This window comes from Coenobita brevimanus, chromosome 74, assembly GCF_032717465.1.
Source record: "Coenobita brevimanus isolate Jiangsu-jjx chromosome 74, ASM3271746v2, whole genome shotgun sequence".
Taxonomy (NCBI): domain Eukaryota; kingdom Metazoa; phylum Arthropoda; class Malacostraca; order Decapoda; family Coenobitidae; genus Coenobita; species Coenobita brevimanus.
Genome location: NC_137027.1, coordinates 2,478,339 through 2,501,761, shown reverse-complemented (window position 1 = coordinate 2,501,761; position 23,423 = coordinate 2,478,339). Strand labels below are relative to the sequence as shown.

Below are 23,423 nucleotides of genomic sequence, written 5' to 3'. Positions count from 1 at the left end.
ATAGCTTGTCCAGATCCATTTCATTCCAGTTCACTGATTCTACTCCCCTCCTTTGGTCATGTATTCATCTGCCATTTCTTTGATCCTCAGCTTCTTGACTTTCAGTTTTTCTCCCTGACTGCTCCTTTCTCTCCTGGTGCATCTCACTCCTCTCAGATTGATCTTGCATACCACAATCATATGATCTGACACACCTCCACATCATCCTCTCACGGCCCTCGTATCAGTAACCATTCCCAGCATCGACCTCTCTGCGAGCACATAATCAATCAAGCTCCTTTCAACACGATCCCCGTTCCCTTTATACCATGTACATTTATGTGCATGTTTGTTTATTTTTCATTCGTACAGGGGAATAATTATACCTGATTTCCAATCCTCCAGGACTTTACCCTCCTCCCAGGCCAATCTACACATCTTCCATATTCATTCTACTACTGTCTCTACCCCATGCTTCATCATTTCACCAACACTCTATCAATTCCTGGGGCTTTACCCATTTTGACATTCTTCATTGCTTCCACTACTTCCATCCTACTGATCTCTTCCTCCCTTCTCATCACCCCCGATCTCCCAGCCATTTCCCAGCCACTTATGCTCGCAATGCTTTCATTCTCTGTGTTTAACATTTCCTCAAAGTGTTTTCTCCATCTGCTCTCTTTTTCTCCCTTCTCCACTGTCAATCTACCATTTTTATCTTTCACTCCCCTACTAACTTCTTTATCACCCTGTCTAGCTCCCTTTACCTATTTGCAGAACACTTTCTCGCATTCCCTCCACTTTACATTCAAATGCCTTTCACTCTCTTCTTACTCTCTCTTACTAATCTTTTTACCTCTCATCCTCTACCCCCTGGGGGTAGGGGGGGTTTTCAAGAATACTCCCCCAGTATCCCTGCTTGTCGTAAAAGGCGACTAAAAGGGTTGGCGGAGGGTTAGTGCCCCTCCCCGGAAAACAACTAACTAAAAAAACAAACAATAAGCCTCGGACAAGGACTGACCAAACGATGACGACTCAGGACCGGACAAATGACTTGTTAATGAGTACATGGAATGTAAGAGTTGCGAATGATGAGGTGAAAGAGAGAGAGATTGTCCAGGTGCTTGAGGGTACGAAAGTGGATGTATGTGGAATAACTGAAACAAAATGGGGAGGAGAAAGTGTGAGAGAATGGGAGTATGGATGGGGTATATGTGCAGGAGTAGGTGAGAATGAGAGAGCGAAGGAAGGAGTATGTATAGTTGTGAGTAAAAGATGGAAGAGGAACATAAGACAGTATGGATCAGTTGGGTCAAGGATTGTGTGGGTAAAGTTGAAAGTTGGAATACAAATGTGGGCGATTGTGTGTGTGTATGCGCCAACGCAAGATCGTGCTAGAAGAGTGAGAGAAGAGTTCTGGACAAATGTAGAAGTGTGCATGGAAAAGTTTGGAAGGAATGAGAGAGTGTTTTTGATTGGTGATATGAATGGAAAAGTTGGGAATGCGAAGGTGGATGGAATAGTTGGTGAGTGGGGTGTGCCTGCTGAGATAGATGAGAATGGGAGTGTGTTAGTGGACATTTGTGCCAGGAGGGGGTTGGTGGTAGCCAATACCCTCTTCAGGCATAAAATGATCCACAGGTATACATGGCGAGTGATGAGAAGGGTGGGTGGTGAACTGAATGAAAGGAAGGCAATGATTGATTATGTGTGTGTGGATGAAAGGATGCAAAGATGTATAATGGATGCAAGAGTTTATAGAGGTTGGGGGAGTGGACTCTCTGACCACTACTTGGTGGTGGCCAGAATCAAGGTCCAATTAGAATGGAGAAATAGAAGAAGGGAAAGACGAGAGGAAGGAGTAGTTGCAAGGAGAGTGGAAAGGTTACAAGAGGATGAGAAAAAGGCAGAGTATAAGAGAGAAGTGGAGGAACGATTGGGCAAATATGAATTGGAGCAGATGGGAGACTTGGAAGGTGTGTGTAGCATATTCACAGAAGAAATATGTGCAGCATGTGATGTGGTGTATGGAAGGAAGAGAAGACGGAGGGGGGTGCAAGGAAAAGCGTGGTGGAATGAAGAGGTGAAACAGGCTGTGGCACAAAAGAAGAAAGCATACAATGAATGGATGAGAAATAGGGGCGTGGAAGAAGTTGAGACGCGGAAGAGAGAGTTATATGTAGAAAGAAAGAGAGGTGAAAAGATTAGTAAGAGAGAGTAAGAAGAGTAGCGGATGAGGAATTTGGAAGGAACTTGAGTGTAAAGTGGAGGGACTGTAAGAACATGTTCTGGAAAGAGGTGAAAAGAGTAAGACAGGGTGGAAGTGAAGTTAGCAGGGGAGTGAAAGATAAAAATGGTAGATTACTAGTGGAGAAGGGAGAAAAAGTGAGCAGATGGAGAGAACACTTTAAGGAATTGTTGAACGTAGAGGATGGAAGTAATGCAAGTATAAGTGGCTGGGGAATGGCTGGGAGAAGGAGGGAGGTGAGAAGACAGGAAGAAATCAGTAGGATAGAAGTTGTGGAAGCAATGAAGAAAGTTAAATTGGGGAAAACCCCAGGAATTGATGGAGTGTGTGGTGAAATGCTGAAGCATGGGGGAGAGATAGTAGTAGAATGGATGTGGAAGATGTGCAGATTAGCCTGGGAGGAAGGTAGAGTCCCGGAGGATTGGAAGTCAGGTATAATTATTCCCTTGTACAAAGGAAAAGGGGAAAAAGAAGTGTGTGGTAATCCTAGGGGCATTTGTCTTTTTAATATAATACGAAAAGTGTATGGTAGGATACTTATTGACAGAGTTAGAGAAAGAACAGAGAAATTAGTTGGAGAAGAACAGGGAGGCTTTAGGAAGGGAAGAGGTCGTGTAGATCAGATATTCATTCTTAGATCTTTAGTGGAAAAGTTTCTAGAGAAGGGAAAGAAGTTGTATGCGGCTTTCATGGATTTGGAGAAAGCATATGACAGGGTGGATAGACAAGGATTGTGGAAAGTGTTAAGAATATATGGAGTAGATGGGAAGTTGTTGAATGCTGTGAAGAGTATGTACGATGGTGCAAAGGCTGCAGTGCGTGTGGATGGCGAACTAAGTGAATTTTTCTCTTTGAAAGTTGGTTGAAACAGGGATGTGTCATGTCTCCATGGTTGTTCAATCTGTACATGGATGGGGTAATAAAAGAGGTACAAGGTAGGGTAGTGGATGTTGGAGTGGCCCTGGTGAGAGAGGATAGTGTTTGGAAACTCCCTGTACTGTTGTTTGCAGATGATACTGTGTTGTTGAGTGAAGACGAAGGGGAGCAGCAAGGCTTGGTGGATGAGTTTGGGAGAGTGTGTAAGAAACGGAATCTGAAGGTGAATGTAGGGAAGAGTAAAGTGATGGTCTTTGAGAGAGGTGAAGTCAGTGAATGTACAGTGAGGTTGGATGGTGAGGAATTGGAAAATGTGAGTACGTTTAAGTACTTGGGTAGTGTGATGAGTAAGGATGGAGGTTTGGAGGGTGAAGTGCTTGAAAGGGTACAGCAGGGAAGAAAGGTTGCTGGTTCTTTGAAAGCAGTGATAAGAAACAGGGAAGTGAGCATGGAAGTGAAAAAGTTACTACATGACAGTATTGTGATACCAACTCTAACGTATGGAAGTGAAGCTTGGACGTTGTTGGAAGGACACAAGTCAAGAGTGAGAGCAGTGGAAATGAGTTATTTAAGAGGAGCCTGTGGAGTCACATGGAGAGACAGGCTGACGAATGAGGATATAAAGGAACGTTGTGGTGTTGATGTGGATGTGAGAGGGAGCGTTATGAGGAACGCACTGAGGTGGTTTGGCCACGTGGAGAGGATGGAGGGTGAAAGACTGACGAAGAGAGTGTATGTGAGTGAGGTGGAGGGGGGAAGAGGGAGGGGGAGGCCGAGGATGCGATGGAGGGATGGGGTGGAGAGGTATATGAGAGAGGGGGGTGTGAGTTGGGAGCAGGGCAATGAAATGGCGGGGGACAGGGCGACTTGGAGGCGATTTGTTTGTGGCCACCCCAAACGGGATTGAGGCGTCTGGCAATAGATAGATAGATAGAATAAATGAAGTGGCCAAAAGGAAGAGTGCTATATTTGATTCACAGGATATTGCCATCACTAAAACAGCCATGAACTGTGCCTGGGATGATGTTACATTTGCAGTGAACAGTGTCAGCAGAGTTCAACAAGATAAAATGCTTTAGAGAATCTGGCCCTGGTACTGTATCCACCCGTGGATATTTAAAACCGTGTATGTTAAAAATGCAGATGTTAAGGGATGACTGTATTGTTATTTAGTCTATCTATCTATCTATCTATTGCCAGATGCCTCAGTCCTTTTATGGGGTTATTTAGTACTTGGATAATTGTCAGTGTTTAAAAGTTTAACCTGTAAAGTTGCAGTCACTCATCCATCAAATGAATTTTTCCTCATAAGTTATGTGTATCAATTAGTGTGATATCAAGTAGTGCATGCTTGCACATCCACTGTATAGGTGCATTAAATGGGACCAAGGTGTCTTTACAAAGGGTATAGTAATAAGGGCAAGAAAAACTATAAAAATAGATAAAATTTTCACTTTACCTGTCCTTGGCGATGAGAGGAGGGTCATCAGGTTCATCAGACATTTCAACCGTTACCAGCTGATTTCCAATTAGCCAATGACGGAGGCTTTTACAGTGCTTTGGTATGACCAACCAGTCACGGAGCTTTCCCCTTGTATCAGCTGGTAAACACAACAAAGCCCTTCACCGTCAAGATTGCAAAGGAGAACATGGATGAAAAGAAGTACTCGCAGCCCATCCTAACTTTTCCCCTGATGAATTAATGGCATTAATAAATGAAGTGGCCAAAAGGAAGAGTGTTACATTTGATTCACAGGATAATGCCATCACTAAAATAGCAATGAACTGTGTCTGGGATAATGTTACATTTGCAGTGAGCAGTGTCAACAGAGTTCAAAAAGATAAAATGCTTTAGTGAATCCGGCCCTGGTACTGTATCCATCCCCGGATATTTAATATCTTGTATGTTAAAAATGCAGATATTAAGGGATGACTGTAAATTCTCCACATCCTTACTCATCAATGCTACAGACCTGGTTATGGTCTGTAGCTGGTTTTATTCGCAAGAAGAGTTGATGTGTAATATGGTTTTTAATTTGTTTCCCTAACTGCTTTACATTCTGAGATAATAAGGTTTGAAAACAAGCAGCTTTGAGAAAATTGCCCATACTGAGAGGGTGACGGTGGTATAAACAGCCAGGCGTGGAGGGGTTGAAGGAGAAACATGGGATGGGCAGTTATTTATTTATTTATTTATTTTTTACTTACAGGCAGCAATTGCAAGCATCCACCCTGAGATGCATCGAATAGTGGGGCGTGACATTGACCAGTACCTCATCCATGATGACAGGCTCGTTGCATTCTTCAAGCGCCTCAAGGACCACAATAAGGAAATCTTCATAATTACCAACAGTCCATTTTATTTTGTGTAAGTTCATGTGAAACAGCGATTTCCTCAGGCTCGAGTGGATATGAGTCTGGTGGACTGCAGGCTGAGGTTGTCTTTTTCCTGCAGTCCATCAGCTTTCTTTCAGGGGGTTGAGAGGAAGCTGAGGGCTGTTTGTGAATAATAAATCAGGTGAAATATTGTAATAAAGATATGAAGGATGAAATTGAAATTTAGAACTCTGCAATTGAATTATCCAAGTTACACTATACAGTATAGGCTACAGCACATATTTGTAATTACAATCATCCATTCAGCTTTCAGGTTATAGGTAAAAGTCTTTCCTTCACTCTTTCCTCTTCCTTCTACCTATGGGTGACTCTACAGTGAGTGACAAGGCAAATGGTTTCCTGTACACCAGGAAACCATTTACTACATTTGGTGGTAACCATATAGCCAAATTATGGCGCTCGGTGGTTTAGTGGGCAATTAAGGCACTCCAGTCAGATTAAGCCTGTGTAGGTTTATATCCAAGGGGTGGTTAGGGGTTTATTGCTCACTTAATACCACTCGGGGTTGAGTGATACTAGTTGCTTTCATCTTAAATATCAGGACCAACTTGTCTAGCCCTGGACTCCTGCACTTCTTATGGGGCAACGTAGGATTGGATGATGGATGATGATGTATGCAGCAGGAAAGATGAGAATTTTAATGTGGCTGATTAGAACTTAAATGGCTTGAATATAGGGGAATAGGCACTGTCTGATACAGCAGTTGCATTTGCAGTGTGACTGTCTACTAAAAAAATAAAGGAAAGGTTAGATACAGTCATGTCTTGATAAGCGATGGTGTTACGTCCTGTGAAAATGGATCACAACGAAAAATCTTATACCGAGGTTGATTTAACATGGTTTCACTGGGAATAGGGAGAAGACCAAGGAACACATAACCTAAAATCTCAAAAATATTTCTGCCATCCGCTTGAAGGATAGTCAGGTCTCAGTTTACGTCAGTTTGATATGTGATAAATTGATAGAACGGTAAACTAAAAGTTACATCCAGTTTGGAATAATGATTGTGAAATTTGCCTACTGGTATATGATAATACTCTTCTGTCCTTCTTTCCTTCATTCTTTCCTCTTCCTTTTGCCTATGGGTGACTGTGCATTGAGTGATAAGCCAAATGATTTCCTGCATACCAGGAAACTATTTACATTGCCAGGTGGTAACCATGTAACCAAATTATGGCTCCTGGTGGTTTAGTGGGTAATTACGGTGCTCCAGTCAGATTGAGCCAGTGAAGGTTTATATCCAATAGGTAATTAGGACTTATTTGCTCACTTAATGCCACTCAGCGATGAGTGAGGCTTGTCGCTGTCATCTTAAATGTCAGGACCAACTTGGCTAGCCCCAGGCTCCTATGCTGCTCATGGGGCAAGATAGGATTGGATGATGGATGGATGGATGGTTAAATGTGGTGGCCATGTATGACAATCCCTCCTGTACACAGTGCCTCATGCGCAAGCCGACAGTCAGACGTTTGAACCAAGATGGCCGCCCAGTGTTTGGATTTGCTGTGATTTTCTCCCTTCCATTCCATTTCATGTTAGCAAGGCCATTGAAACTTCATTGATGTTGCTAATTAACAGTGCAGGTGTGCAACAAATACTGCAGTGTACAGTATTAAGTGGAGTGATAATTTATTTTGTGTGAAACACTGAAACTTGTGACTTGGAAATCATGTCTGGCAAGGGTGGTCCCTAGTGTAAAGTGTGATGCTACTGAGGGCAAGCGTAAAAGTGTTATTTTTTTTAGACTATAGATTACGAGGTCCTTGGCCCCTCCCTATCCCCATTGAACTCGTCATATCGACCTTGATATACGATAAATCGTTATGTGACGAATTTTCAGTGTATCTCTATCGCTTACTGAGGCATGACTGCATGCTGTAGGCTGATACGAGTCATTACCAGAGTCCCCTCCCCCAAGTGTGGGGACAACTGGAGGATCTGGACAATCATTTCAGGGTCTCAGGTGTAGGTTAGGAGCAATGGGGAGAGTGAAGTGGTGAGGTTGAGGGAGAGTGAAGTGGCAAGGTTGAGGGAGAGTGAAGTGGCAAGGTTGAGGGAGAGTGAAGTGGCAAGGTTGAGGGAGAGTGAAGTGGTGAGGTCGAGGGAGAATGAAGTGGTGAGGCTGAGGGAGAGTGTAGCAGTGTGGCAGGTGGCACTGCTATTTGGTGACAGTGATAGTGTTTTGATGGCCTTGCACATGCGAGATAGTTATATAACACAAGAAACACAAGGGAGACAATCACAGCTGCAGGACACGTGAAGTGTGTGTGCAAGCGGGACTGGGTTTTCATAGGGATTGTGTGAAGTAGGCTGCATGTGCAGAGACCTCAGATTGGGATTGTGTGTGTAAACACTGGGTGGCCATCTTGGCACAATCATCTGACTGTCGACTTGTGTGGCTGGCACCTCGTATACATGGGATTATCATATGTGGTCACCACAGTTATTATAAAAGCGAATTTCCCGATCATTAATCTGAAATTGGGCATAACCTTTATTGTTCTGTCAAATGATTGCATACTCAACAATTACTTACCAGGATGTGACTGTTCTGAAGTAGAGTGGAAGGTAACTGGTGGAGTGGAGTGTGACTGATATTGTGGAAACTCTGTTATCCACTTTGTGAGGTAAATTGTCTTCATCTTCCTAACCTTTTTTCCTACTTGAGGGTGAAGTGAGGTGGGGTTCTGAAAACAAAGAGAAATACAGCACAAAAGAAGAAGAACTATCAACAGCATACATTGTGAAATGGGCCAGACTCTTATTTATATACCATTCAAGCCTTAAGGATCATGGCTCACTATTTTTTAATTTTGCTCTAGTTTGGTCAAGCTGTACTGCTTCTACATTCATTTGTATGGGTCAGCTGCGGTCATTCATCATATCTGTTGTGCTTCATCAATGCCATTTTTGTTTCCTTTACATAATTCCTTAAATGAGAGCTATGTGTCAATAAGTGGGTTGGCAGAGGGTTGGTGCCACTTCCCTTAGAGTAACTAACTCAAAGTCAATTGCCACCCTATACAGGATTGTGGCTTCTGGCTAAAGATAGATAGATAGAGAACATTTTCTTTATGTTAAGTACTGTATGTACCATATTGTCCAAACTTTTAGAAAATAGATGGATTGCAGTTTTTTGTGATTTTGGAGATTTAAGGGATGTGGTTTTGGAAAAGATGTAGTTGATGTGGTCAGATTCTTTATTAACTTGAATGGGAAGATGATATATTAACTTGAATGGAAAGATCATTTGTGTCATGGAATTTCAGGAATGCAGGCATGACGTATCTGCTTGGTGAAGAGTGGCGTGATTACTTCAGTGTTGTAGTTGCCAGTGCGAAAAAGCCAGCATTCTTCACAGACAGTATGCGGCCCTTTAGATTACTAGATGAGGAGCTGCACACACAGACATGGGGCCCAGTAACAGAACTGCAGCCTGGCAAGATATACCTTGAGGTCAGTCACCACACACAGAGGATTGTACTGGAACAGGAGGAAAACAGCCTGAAAAAGATATCTTTACTCTTAAGTATTTACATTTTGAAATGGTGGAGGAGTTTTTGAAATATTCTCCTCTAAGTTCTTATTTGTGTGTATGCATGGCATTTCTAGTTGTTATGTTGGCCTCAGACTCATCTAGACATTAACCTGGTGGACTGCAGGCTAAGATTACCCTTCTCTTGCAGTCTTCCAGCCCCTTTTGGGGGAAATAGGGAGAGAGTTGGTGATGTATAGGTAACTGGACAGTGAATCATTCTGATTTTATTAGTGCCACCTCATACAGGCACCTATTACTAGCAATGAGAGTTTTAGTAATACAACATGAAGATGGAACTTAGTGTAACATGAGCTCCACTCTGCTGTACATTCAGAAATATTTTCCTTACAGAAATAAAGAACAGCAACAATGGTCATTATGAAACCAGCAGTTCCCTGGGTCTTAACTGTTGCTTAAAATGCAACAAAGCACTGAATATAGAACTAAAGGAATCCAATTATTTTACAGGTACATGGCAATGATTGTACAGGATTTCTGTATGAGATGCTATCTGCAAAAGAGCTCATGGGTTTCTAATATTATTGAGTTTGAATATAGGAATGAAATGCATAGCTATCACCCAGTCACCTTAATTCCACAAGGGAGGGCAACTATCCACTCACTTGATGTAAGGCTACCTTTAGGTGCCTCTGCATTGGGCAACAATCCAAATGATTTCCTGTATGCCAGTAAATCATTTACTACACTCATTTAGTCAAACCATGCATGTTCCCTACATGACAGTAAAGTGGGTTGGCAAAAGACTAGTGTCCCACCCTGAAAGATTAGACAGTTAAAATGGTATCAGAGGTAGACTGCGAGATAATGCTGATTTTATGTGTACGGCGTGTCGGGGTGAGCAGGTGGAGATTGTCAGACGTGAAAGGATTGAACTTGCTGGTGAATCTCTTGAGTGTGTGGAAGAGTTTTGTTATTTAGGAGGAGGTGGGACTGGAGCTAGCTCTGTGGCTAGGGTGGGAAGTGGTTGGAAGAAGTTCAGGGAGCTCTTGCCTCTCCTGACATTGAGAGGACTCTCCCTACATGCTAAAGGGTCTTTGTATGCAGCATGTGTTAGGAGTGTAATGCTGTATGGTAGTGAGACCTGGGCAGTGAAGGAGGAAGATATTCGCCGGCTCAGACGTACAGAAATGACAATGATTAGGTGGATGTGCAGTGTGTCCCTGGGTCCAAGGCCTGGAGGGGCTGGGTTTACGATGGAAGAGTTGAGAGGTAGGATGGGACTGGAGTGTATTGGTGTTGTGATAAGGAGAGGTAGATTGAGATGGTTTGGACATGTGGAGAGGATGGGGGATGATTGTTGGGTGAGGAAGGTGAGAAGTGTTAATATTGGGGGTGGGGTTATGAGGGGTAGACCGAGAAATACATGGGACGAGGTCATTAAGTATGACCTCAAGGTTAAGGGACTGAACAGGGAGGCTGCAATGGATCGTGCAGCGTGGAGAGCCGCCATTAGGTGACCAAGGCCGACACGTGCAAGCATGTTGGAGCCTTTAAAAACGAAACGAAATGATTCGTTCATCATCCAATTCTACGTTGCCCCATGAGGAGCATAGGGGCCTGGAGCTAGGCAAGTTGGTCCTAACATTTAAGATGAGAGTGACCAGCCTCACTTTTCCGTGGGTGGCATCATGTGAGCAATAAATCACAACCACCTCTTGGATATAAACCTACACAGGCTCAATCCGATTGGAGCGCTGTAATTACCCACTAAACCACGGGGTGCCAAAATTTGGTATATATGTTATCACCAACAATTTTATAACGGGGTGAAGTAGATAGTGAGGGTGCTTACCATCCACTCACTCGATGTAGTGCTGCTTTGGGTGTCTGTCTTTTCCCTTCTTCCATCCTCATTCTTCTGTCTCTCTTTCCTTCATTCTTTCCTCTTTCTTCTGCCTACTGGTGACTTCACTCTCCCTCTTCTGTCTTTCTTTCCTTCATTCTTTCTTCTTCCCGCTGCCTATGGGTGACTACACTGAGTGCCATGCCAAATGGTTACCTGTACAATAGGAAACCATTTACTATGCTGGGTGGTAACCGTGTTACCAAATTTAGCGCCTGGTGGTTTAGTGAGTAATTAAAGGTGCTCCAATCAGATTGAGCCTGTGTAGGTTTATATCCAAGGGGTGATTGGGGATTATTGCTCATGTATTGCCACTCAGGGATGCGTGAGGCTGGTCACTCTCATCTTAAATGTCAGGACCAACTTGCCTAGCCCCAGGTTCCTTTGCTTCTCTATGGGGCGACATAGGATTGGATGATGGGTGGATGGATGGTTACCACCTATGGTCCGTCTATTTTATGAAGAGCGTTTGGGCGTTGTCCCTCTTGGGAATTTCCTAGGCTGCCTCTCTGCCAAACGTGTACACCGGTCTGTCTCATGTGAGCTATTTACTACTGTACTTCTAAATGAAGTTTATTTACAGTATATATATATTTAATTCTTAAGTAAGGCTATATAGTGTTATAAATGCCTCTTCTTTTCTTTTAATAACAATTACTTTTTATAAATACCACAACACTTGGCAACATTGCTTTCCAATGTTGCCACACTTTTCAGGGTAGGGTGACCGTGTTAATCCAGGTCATTTCCACTCTGGCCGCCACCTGAGATGGATGCTCTTACTCCTGCTACTCGCTCTCGTGTGCTCCACAGTAGAGAAAGAGAACTTATTTACAACGTAAAAAAGTATTTTTTAGAAGAGAAGGCAAACAGAGGACCTATAATTGATCCCTCAAAAGCTCTTATAAACCACAAATAAACATCACACTTTAAGGAGAAAAATAAAAAATAATGTTAGAGAGACAGACAGACAGAAACAGAGAGTAGGGGGAAAGGTCATGGAGAAAGGGAATGAATAAGAGTGCAACAAGACAGACAGACAGTCAGTCTGGAGGCTTTTCCTCAAATTCTAAAAATTCATAAAAGTGTATAGACTTTTTATAGAAATAAATCTATAAAAAAATGCAATTTCTATATGCAGAGAGAGAGAGAGAGAGAGGAGAGTGGTGTGCTGGGAGGGAGAGTTGTCATTAGCACCTTTATTCTAATCCGATTAAGTTGCCCAGTACAAGGTATGGCAACACTGTGGGACGGGGACTCCCCAAGAGGGACAACGCCCAAACGCTCTTCATAAAATAGACGGACCATAGTGTAGTAAATGGTTTCCTGGTGTACAGGAAACCATTTGACTTGTCACTTAATGTAGTCACCCATAGTTAGAAGGAAGAGGAAAGAATGAAGGAAAGAAAGACAGAAGAGGGAGTGTAAAGTCACCCGTAGGCAGAAGGATAAGGGAAAGACAGAAGAGGGAGGAAGGAAAGAAGGATGGAGGAGAGGAAAGGGCAGACATCTGAGAGCAGCACTACATTGAATGAGTAGATGGTGAGCGCCCCCACCTACAACAAAGAAATGCATAATTGTTACACATATTATAGTATTTGTTCAATGAAAGAAGAGATAAAAGCTCATGAAAAATACAGTATTGTATATTATTTTTCAGAAGCTAATAAGAGTACAGTATTTATCACATTGTCATATACAGTAGATTATGTTTATTACCATCTGCCAATCTATCTATAGCCAGATGTCATAATCCCCTAAGGAGTGGCTGTTTGTATTTGAGTTAATTGTTTTATGGGAATGGGTACCAACCTTCCACAAACCCACTTGTTGACAAGTAGGGAATATATTTGAGGTGGTTATATAGTTACGACCCAGTGTTGTAAATGGTTTCCTGACTTACAGGAAACCATTAGGCTTGTCATTCAATATAAAGCCACATGAAAAGGAAAGAAGAGTATTAAAAAGTGACAGGAAAGATGGGAGAAACAGGCGGAGAAGGGGGCAGACATAGAAAAAGAATGATGAAGGTGAAGGAAGAAGTAGGCAGCACTGCATCAAGTGAGTGGATGATGGTCGCAACCACCTACCTCCTGTGTATATTACAAGTGACAAAATGCAGTTCATTAAAATGGAATTCATTAAGGTGAGATACAGTTCCACATTAACATATTAAACATGAGTGTGAAAATTAAAGAGTGTGAAGAGTAGGAGAAAGCATTTTAAGCCAGGAGGAAGCCAGATGGATTTGTTAAATGTTTGTGTAAAATAGTGAGGAATGGAAGTTGAGAAAATTAAGAATTGAAATAGATTGATGAATTATGTACTGAGAAGCATATGAAGGGATATTGGCACCATTTTGTTAAACCGGTTGTGGATGGAATGGCTGAATAATGTGTGTGTGTGTGTGTAACTTCTGTAAAAAAATAAATAAATAAAATAAAAAGTAAGACATTATATGAAAAGAACATGTGCAAGTAATTGATCATTTGATGAACCTGGCATCCAAGGGCTTGATTGATGCATGATTGTTTCTGGCCCGTGTCACCGGGTGTTTTTTATTTTTCTCCAAAGTTTTGTACTTTCCTTGTTTTGGGATTACAGATATCCCTTGGTTATCATGCATAATTGGTAATGCATTTGGTGTGTGGTGACAAAACTCACAATAAGGAAGACCCAGAACTTGCAGGATTTATCTAAAAGCCAATCCCAGTTTTCCCCCTTTATGACAATTTAGACCCAACAAATACATACATAATGTAATGGCAAGTACTAGAAACAAATATGGGCATGGTTAGGTTGATACAAATTGGTGAAAAGTCTCAGTAAAGAAGAATATTTAATTTGTTATTGGGTACACGTTCCATGTTGAACCATCAACCAGCGACTCACCTTGTCCCTAACTGTAGACTTGTTGAGGTAAATGTACCTCAACCTTACCAGTTCACTTCTTATTCTTACACTTTGTTTTCCATATTCTTCTTCTTATTTTTATTGGCTAAATGATTGCATCTTTATTGTTTTTATCCATGTTTTATTTTCTCGAAGAGTGTTGTTTCTTGAGTGTAATGGCGGACACTTACTAAAAGCTACTCATCTGTACCAAAATTCATTTGAGTTTTCATATTAGTGTGTTTGGTTATGTTACCATTTATTAGCAGCTTAGGTTGGATTGGATTAGGTTATGGTTAAATAAGGTTAGTTTGGACTGGATGAGGCTAGGTTTGGTTGTTAGGTTAGGTTAGGTTGGGTTGGGTTAGGTTGAGTGTGATTCAGTCAGATTATTTTGTTTTGTTAGGTTATACAATTTTGATAAGGCTAGGCATTGAATATGTAAGGTTAGGCTAGTAATAATAAGTTTTGGTAGATTTGATTAGGTTTTAGAAAGTCTGTCATTATGCCTCAGAATCCAACACAAGTAAATTGAAATGAACATTGATAAAAAGAATGGGGAAAACAGTACATTGGGTTTGCACGGTGCGTGAGTGGATGGGTGGTCCATGACCTCGCGTACTTATGGGAAAAATAACTTATGGGCGGGACCCCCTCAAACCTTGATATTTTTTTAGCCTTAGAGAGATAATAAAGGGGAAATTTTTAAGACATATACTACAGATACAGCTAAAATAACAAAAATATGGTCAATCAACTTAAAAACAGTAGACAACAGGCCTGATGGATGCAAATAGCAGGGGTTGCGAGGCTCGGCAACACACTTAGAGTGCCCCTGCTGCCCCAGCCACACCACGTGTGTTTAACGGTTGCCAGTGTTGTATTATTCCAGGCTTTGTCGAAGATTTTTACGGCCTGTTGAATGTTATATTTCTTCCAGAATGCAGCAAAACTCATTATGGTGAGGGTTGCAGGTATGCCAGGTGAAGCAGATGAGCCAGGTGGGGCTGTGGAGGTGGATGGGGAGGTGGCTGGTGAGTAGGTGGGGCAGTGGTGGTGGAGGGGATGGCGGCAGGCAAGTCAGGGGAGATGATGGGAGGATCCTCCATCTCCTCGCTACTGCCCACATTTTTGGCAATTTTCTTCATCTCGTCTTGTTTGTCTGTTTCATTCCTCATCGTGTTGCGGAAAGTAATCCCTGTAATATCCGGATGCACAGTATCCGGACTCCCCAATGTCAGGGCATTTTTGTCCCAGGCCTTTGGAACCCAAAAATGGCCATAAAACGTAAAAAAGCAAGAACAAAAACAAAAAATCTGAATTATTTGTCACCCGTAATTTGAACTTGGTGCGCGGTGCGGACCGGCTGTGTTTTGCCACATAGTTCCGCTGATGTCCGGCAGGCTGACTCTGCCTCCTCCCCATTTCCCACCTACCCATTGTTGTGAGTGCACACTCCTCACCATGGCCTCCCACGTGCTCACTTTTGTGGCTGTGCCCTACCTCCTGCAGGCCCTGTTGTTCCTCTGCTGTCTCTTCCTCGTGTGTGTGATGATGGCCTCGCCGCCCGAGAAGAGGAAATGAGTGGTTCTGACTCTGGAGAAGCAGAGGGAGATATTGGAGAAGATGGACGTGGGATGGTCAACGTCACATATTCTCCATGAATCTAACCTGGCCCGCTCTGCCAAATATTTTCCATACTCTCCTCTAAATCCTCATTCTCTGGTTCTTTTTCATTTATTTCATGCTTTCTGTCCCTTATTTGTGTGAGTAAGGTCTTAAATAGGTACTATGAATGTGCAGTAGGGAGTCATGTATGTGGTTTTCTAAGTTAGGCTGGGTTAGAGTCCATAAGTACCAGTCAGGGAGGCAGGTCCCAATATCCAGACAGTCCCACCTTCCGGACATGCCTTTGGCTGTATTACATCGGATATTAAAGGGATTACTGTATTTGCAGTATAACTACTTGGCATTTGCAAAATAACCATTATTCAGGTGAATCCAAATGTTGTTATAGAAACTGGGTATCAATTCTAACTTACCGTTAATGCCGAAAAGGTTATTGTCGAAGTCGTTATTGGTGAGATCTTACTGTTGACTCCTCTTGAGCAGCTTTGCCACAAGCCTCTAAGTCACGATGGGCATGTGGTGCGGGGAGGGGGGTCGTGTAGTCTGGGAATATAGCGGTGTTGGGCGACTCCTTGCCTCTTCCTCACATATTGTGGGCTAAACCCGCACATTCAAAGTTTTATGGTTATGATTTTTGGTCACTTGGGTACTATGTGATTTGCTCACTGTGATCACGCGTACTGTGCAAGCCCACTGTATGATGATGATGATGATGAAATCAGTATCAGCAGTAAATAATTATTTACCACCGTAAAAACAATTGGAAAAATATAGAAAACAACCAGGAAGAAGAGAGAGTGAATTTGTTAGGTATATCTGCTACTAAAACTAATGTGAAGGAGTTTTTGACAATAAATGAGCAGTGGGCTTGGTTGTAAACAAAAGCTGGTCAAACCAACAGCAATTGTATACTACTTCTGTGCTTTTAAAATGATTGGAGTATTTTATCCATAAATTTTTTTACAGTAGTTCTGGACTAATTGGAAGGAAGCCCAGTCCAATAAAGCTGATACAGTAAACTCTCTATTATCTGTCATTGCAATATCTGGCCCAATGCAGTATCTGGTGCTGCTTTCTTGGCTCTATTAAAGCAGTATCCAGCGAAATAATGAAATATCTGATGCTGAAACAGGACGTAACTGGCAGTTCTATGCAATATCTGGCATTGTGGTGAATCAACTGGCTTGTTAAGGGTAGCCAGTCATCCAGCTTGTAAACTGTAGCCAACTGGTGCTGTATTACTGTACTGTGTCAGTTGTGTTATGATTTGATTGTATGTTATGCTTTATTTTCATCTTTAACTCATGGAAAAGTTTTTAGGATAGAGGTTTTAGAGGGATAGTTACGCAGTATCTGGCTTGACACCGAATATTGAGCTGATGGGAGGTACTATGCAGTATCTGGCATTTTGCTTTAACTGGCATAGTGCTTGGCTGAATTACACTGGATAATTGAGAGTTTAAGTATAATCCATTAAATCAGGTGGTTTCCCATAAGTGGGATTTCAAACACTTAATGGAAAATAAATGAGTGAAATAGCATATTCTATTACTGAAACAGAAAATTATACTCATTTTACACTTACTTGGCCCATAATTTCACACCTTTGTCATAGCACTTGTGTGGTAGGTGGTGACGACCATCATGCACTCACTTGATGTAGTGTTGCATACTTCTTCCTTCACCTTTATTATTACTTTTCAGTGTCTGCCCTCCCCTCTTCCTATATATCCCATCTTTCTTGTCGTTTTTTTTTCTTCTTCTTCTTTTTTTTTTCTTTTACTCTTCTTTCCATTTCAGGTGACATTACATTGAATGACAAACCTAATGGTTTCCTGTAAGTCAGGAAACCATTTACAGTGATGGGGTAACCATATAACCAACCCACGTGTTCCCCACATGTCAACGAGCAGGTCGGTAGAGGGTTAGTTCCCCTCCCGTAAGACAGCTAACTCAAAGACAAATGGCCACCCCTTATGGGATTATCGCATCTGGGTATAGTTACATAGATAGGTATTCATAGCGCTCCATGACTAGCCCAGGCGGCTGGAAAGAACCACCACCAGCATTGGTAGCTGTGTTCTGAGTCACCCCGCACATGGGAAGTGATCCAGTTTGATTTGGTACGCCTGCGTTATGTACCCCATGTAACAGACAGTAAACGCTAAAGGCAAAAAATTATTCTTTGGTCTCAGAGTTTCCAGAAGGTTCACGTGGTTTTTTCCATTTACCGGATGGTATCCAGTTTGTACGATGGTTTGTCCGGGAACCTCAAAGTGTTCTTTGAATCTGATAACCAGTCTGATGGGGTATGGTAAAGTGAGGTTCACCTGTAACGTGTTAGATGTATAATAAGCATGAAAATGAGTATTACAGTTTGTATAATTGAATTTAATATTGTGCACTGATCAATCCTGATTATTATTATTTGTGACTGGGGTGTGGGGAAAGCTTCACAAAGCTCATCTTCTTCCCCAGCTGTGATGGTGCATGCCAGTGAAAAATGAGCTTTGACAGCCAAAAGGTCCTGGCCAGTGAACACAGCTCACCCGTGTGATGATGTCATGGGTTGATGCACTGTGCAAATGAATGTGTATTTGTAAGTCTCAGGCTTGGCCCTGCTGAAGTGTGTGATGTGCTTGTGTTCTAATGTGATTATTGTTTCACATTTTGCTATTTCACTGTTTCACAGCTTCTGTTCTCTGTATATGTTGTGCAGGGCAACTTGCGACAGCTGCAGGAGATAAAGGGTTGGGAAGGTCAGGAGGTGCTGTATTTTGGAGACCACCCCTATAGTGACCTGGCTGATGTATCCCTCAATCACTCTTGGCGCACTGGGGCCATCATATGGGAGCTGGATGTGAGTATGTTGGGCTGCATGATGGGTAGAGTAAGGGCAGGAGCGAATGAGAGCATTTTTGTGTGTGTGTGTGAGTGTGTCTGTGTGTGTGTGTGTGTGTGTGTGTGTGTGTGTGTGTGTGTGTGTGTGTGTGTGTGTGTGTCTTTTTTTATGTAGAAAGAAGGAACTGAAGGCTTAAAGCTTGTATAAGTCTCTTTCTACCAATATTGAACAGAAGAAAGTCAGATTAAGTTTCTTCAGTGTATGGTACTGAAACATCATAGTGCATTAAAGGAATAATGTTAACCTCAAGACCTTAAATGTGGTTTCCTCATATTGTTTTATTAAGGGTCCAGTCAGGGAGATTACTTTGCAAAATTATTGCACCAATTATACTTTTCACTGCCCACTGAGATGCTAACAAGGAGGTGGTGGTGTGCACCCTGGGTGAAGCAGAGCAGTTGCGGCATCCACCCATTAGCCAAACCTCCTCATGTTTCCCATGCATCTTGCCATGGGGAAGGACCCTGGTCAGGCCTTGGTGAGGCACTGTCTACCACAAGGGGTTGTCAGTTCCCTACACAATGTATGGTATATACTACCTGTATACACTTCTGTACATGTAGGATGGCCCCAAAGAAGCAGTATGTACTATACATGTAGGACGGCCCCAAAGAAACAGTAGCTTACCTGTAGCTGATGGGTCTGCTTGGCTAGACAGACCAAGATTAAGCAACAACAACAACTCCCTCTGATGGTTAACATTCCTAAACTGAGGAACGCTTGGTATTTCTCTTCGAAATGACTCTTTGATATAATGTATTGGGGAGGAAGTAACAGACACACCCCAAATATGAAGTAGCAGCAGATGAATATTAGGAAAACTTATTTTCCCTCCTCTCTTCCTATGTTTCCCATCTTTCCTGTCACTTCTTATTGCTCTTCGTTCCTTTACAGGTGGCTTTACATTGAGTGACAAGCCAAATGGTTTCCTGTAAGCCAAGAAACCATTTACAACGCTGGGTGGTAACCATATAACCAACTCATACGTGCTTCCTACGTGTCAACAAGTGGGTTGGTGGAGGGTTAGTGCCCCTCCCCATAAAACCAGTAACTCAAAGTCAAATGTCCACCCCTTAAGGGATTGTGGCATCTGGCAATAGATAGATGGATAGATAGATAGATTATTTTCCAGAGAGTACATAATCCATTTCTTGTTTACACAGTACGAGATAGAATGTTTGAACAGTATTGAGTACAAGAATACTAGTGGATGGTTGATGGTGCTGCAGTCCCTGATTGAGAGCTGCCAGGACTTGGAGGAACCCAAGCTACGGGAGGTGATGGGCCAGTGGGAACAGGAACGCGATTCCTTAAGGTTAGTGCATGTGGGAGAAATTTTAAGCCACTGGCTCAGACGTACAGAAATGACAATGATTAGGTGGATGTGCAGTGCGTCTCTGCGTCCAAGGCCTGGAGGGGCTGGGTTTACAATGGAAGAGTTGAGAGGTAGGATGGGACTGGAGTGTATTGGTGTTGTGATGAGGAGAGGTAGATTGAGGTGGTTTGGACATGTGGAGAGGATGGGGGATGATAATTGGGTGAGGAAGGTGAGAAGTGTTAATATTGGGGGTGGGGTTATGAGGGGTAGACCAAGAAAGACATGGGACGAGGTCATTAAGTGTGACCTTAGGGTTAAGGGACTGAACACGGAGGCTGCAATGGATCGTGCAGCGTGGAGAGCCGCCATTAGGCGACCAAGGCCAACACATGCAAGCATGTTGGAGCCTTTAAAAACAAAAACAAAAATGAAAACGAAACTGTAGCTGATGCCATCTCTTATTGGTTTAATTATGCTAACTTCAGGCATTTTTTTTTAGCTGAGCTGAGTCTAATTGAAGTGAAGAGATAAATGAAGGCTATACTTAACTCTCCAGTTTATAATCACGAAAAGATAGGAATGAAATTTAAAAGACATACCCATCGTGAAGAATAGTAGGAAAAGGAAGTCCTAGGAAGAGAAGTGTGATTCTTTACTTGCTGTGAAAAGTTATGGTGTTTTACTTTAGTTTTTCTTCCTATTCCATTGCATCATTAAAGTAATACTAGCTTTCTTTCCTCCCACTCCCACAGGAAGAAGACCAAGGAAATATTCAACCCTCACTTTGGCTCAGTATTCCGCACCCACAACAATCCAACTTATTTCTCTCGACGGCTCTTCCGTTTTGCTGATATCTACACTTCTCGACTGTCTAACCTTGGCGAGTACTCAATCAACCACACCTTCTACCCTAGGCGAGGAGTCTTACCACATGAATACAAGTCTCTTTTTGTCTAGTGTGGAAACAATGGGCAGGGAAGTACTTTGTGTTCAGTTGAATTGGATGTAATTTGTATTCAGTTGAGCATAAAGCCACTGCTTGTTCTGTGTACAATTTCATGTTGCCACCATGCATACAGTATAAGTTATTTTGTGTCAGGTGGGTGACAGTTTGATTTTATGCTTCAGAACATCATGCCAGTAAGCACCAATGGTTTGGCAGCTAATATAAATGTAGAATGTGCATCACTCCAAACAATTACTGTAAGCCCTTGTTATAAATTGGCTTTCATGCTCTTTTTATTTTTATTTTTTTTCATAGTAACATTACAGGAAAATGCTTTTTATAGTTCCATTGCATCCTGTAAAATTAATTTGCCAGTTTTTCCCCAATTTACAACAAGTCACCCATTGTTTGGAGGAAGCTGCATAATTTTAGAACATATTTTTTACTTATAACGAAGATTGCCAGTACATTAATCTAGCCTTGGACTCGTGTACTTTGCAAGCAGTAATATGGAATGGGCTGTTAACCATTGTCTGTGTTAGTCATAGCGTCCAGTTCTTACAGCTTTTAGTACTGTAGAAAAGGCCACTCCCACAGTGACTGCCTTTGTTAAGATGCCGACCAACAAAACCTTCAATCCTCTGTTTTTTATTCACAGCTACATTTGGCAGTTGTTGTATAACTCCAGCCTGTCTGATGTTGGCAAGCACATGAATTATTAACATGGGCATTATTAGAATATTCACAATAGCATCCTTAGTAAGCTCTGTACTTGCTCATTGAAGGGTTACTATGTTAGGGATTCTTTTCAGTGAGATGCTTGGTGGTCTAGAGAGTTAAGGTTCTCCAACCAGATGTGGCTCAGAAGGGTCTAAATCTTAGAATGGTTGAGGTTTCTTGCTCACGTAATGCCAGTTGTAGGTGAGTGATACGTATACTTAGTGGTCTGAGGCTTTGGACCCAGTGCTCTTGATGGGGCAGTAAAGGATTGGATGTTTGCTGGATGGATGGCAAACAAATCAGCTGTGGAAGCGATCCTTAAACACTACACTTCCATGTTGATGCCTTTTATTACAGGTTGTGTTATGTCATATTTACAGGTGATACAATGATCTCTAGGGCACGCACTGTTCCGTCCTTTGCCACCACATCACTGTTCATGACACTTGTAATGAGGCCACAACCAAGTGATTTTATTCAAGTGAGGAAAGATCTGTTATAGTGAAGGGAATAATGAAGGTTATATCTAGCCCCTCCAAATAAAAAAAATCCTTAAATAAGGTTGAGTAAAATACAGTAGTATGGTGATAATGTGAATATGGTGAAAAACATTTATCATAATGAAGAGGTTAAGTTAAAATACATGCATTACTATCACACATCCATGCTTTTTGTACAGTTTGTGGAGATTTTTATTTTTTCATCATAAATTAAACACTTCATACTCATAGCAGTGTGTGTTTATTGCAGTAGTTAATACAGTAAAGTACCTTCAGCACAATTCTTTGTCTGCATCACATAATTGTAAAAGATCAGTCTCTTGGTATGAACTGTTTGTTATGGTGAAGTCTGCATATTAAACAATCTGTCTATAGCCAGACACCATAATCCTGTAAGGGGTGGCTGTCTGACTTTAAATTATTTGTATTTTGGGAAGGGGCACAAACTCTCTGCCAACCAACTTGTTGATGTGTAGGAAACACATATGAGTTGGTTAAATGGTTTCGTGGCCAACAGGAAACCATTTGGCTTGTTACCAAATGTAAAGCCACCTGAAAAGGAAAGAAGAATAAAAAAAAATAACTGGAAAGATGGGAGATATAGGAAGAGAGGGGGGCATACACAGGAAAAGAATGATAAAGGTGAAGGAAGAAGTAGGTAACACTACATTGAGTGGATGATGGTCACCACCACCTAACTGTTAAAGGTATTCATGTCTTTGCCTCTGTATTACACACAAAGTTGAAATAATGTTATCACAGGATATTATTTTGGATGTATGTGAGTGTTTGTGCACATATTATTTATTTATTTTCATTAAGGAAATATCTCTACAAATCAGTCAAGAAGCCCATTATGTTAGTTCCTTTAGCTCATCCAAGGTGCAGAAAGTGACAGCATACACCTTCACATACCACCACTTGTACACAGATACTGTACTTAGAGCTGTATTGTACATGACTTTGAAGATTTTCAAACTCCTCATCTTTAGTGATTCTGCATTACTGAAGCATCCTAGTGAATGTCATTTCTGAAATTACACAGATAGCATAGAGGAGAATAATAAAGAGTAATACACATAATAAATCATGTAGAAAAAGATGCTCTGAAGCCTGCATTACCACTTAGATAGTGATACTTATTCTTGTCTGTATATTGTGATATTCCAAGATTATCTTCACTGTCATCTTAAATGCCAGGACCAACTTTCCGAGCCCCGGGCTCCTACGCTCCTCATGGGGCAATGTGGGATTAGATGATGGATGGATGGATCTGGTTTAAGAGTGGTGTAATGATATTAATGGGAATACTGTATTTAAGTGACATGTCTCTGAGAAAGCAGTGAAACTGCTCTGATGACTTTCAGATCCTGTGTTTAAAATGTCCCCAGAAGAACTGGGATTTGATCTCACAACCCTTTGCTCACCATATGATTGCTCTTCTGCTATACTCTTAATGTTCTCTGCAATAAGCTTTAATTTTAGTCTAATATGAAATTTACAGTACAAGGAACCCTCACATAGAATCTGTGTGAATAAATAATGGAGGAGCAACTATCTGCAGTAATATTACAGGAAAAGCTCTGAATCTTATGATAGAAAGTAGGTAAGAAC

At 41.8% G+C, this 23,423-nt stretch overlaps 1 protein-coding gene across 1 annotated transcript in view; it reads left to right on the top strand.

Annotated features, from left to right (window-relative positions):
• The window catches only part of Nt5c (5' nucleotidase C), a 54,621-nt gene extending 33,773 nt beyond the window's left edge, over window positions 1-20,848 (top strand). Inside the window, exons 6-10 of the mRNA XM_080278708.1 lie at window positions 5,314-5,471; window positions 8,770-8,956; window positions 18,143-18,283; window positions 19,489-19,640; window positions 20,396-20,848. Of these exons, the coding sequence (XP_080134834.1) occupies window positions 5,314-5,471; window positions 8,770-8,956; window positions 18,143-18,283; window positions 19,489-19,640; window positions 20,396-20,600 (843 nt within the window). The 3' untranslated portion in view covers window positions 20,601-20,848. The remainder of the gene's footprint in view (window positions 1-5,313; window positions 5,472-8,769; window positions 8,957-18,142; window positions 18,284-19,488; window positions 19,641-20,395) is intronic.
• The last annotated feature ends 2,575 nt before the right edge of the window (window positions 20,849-23,423 follow it).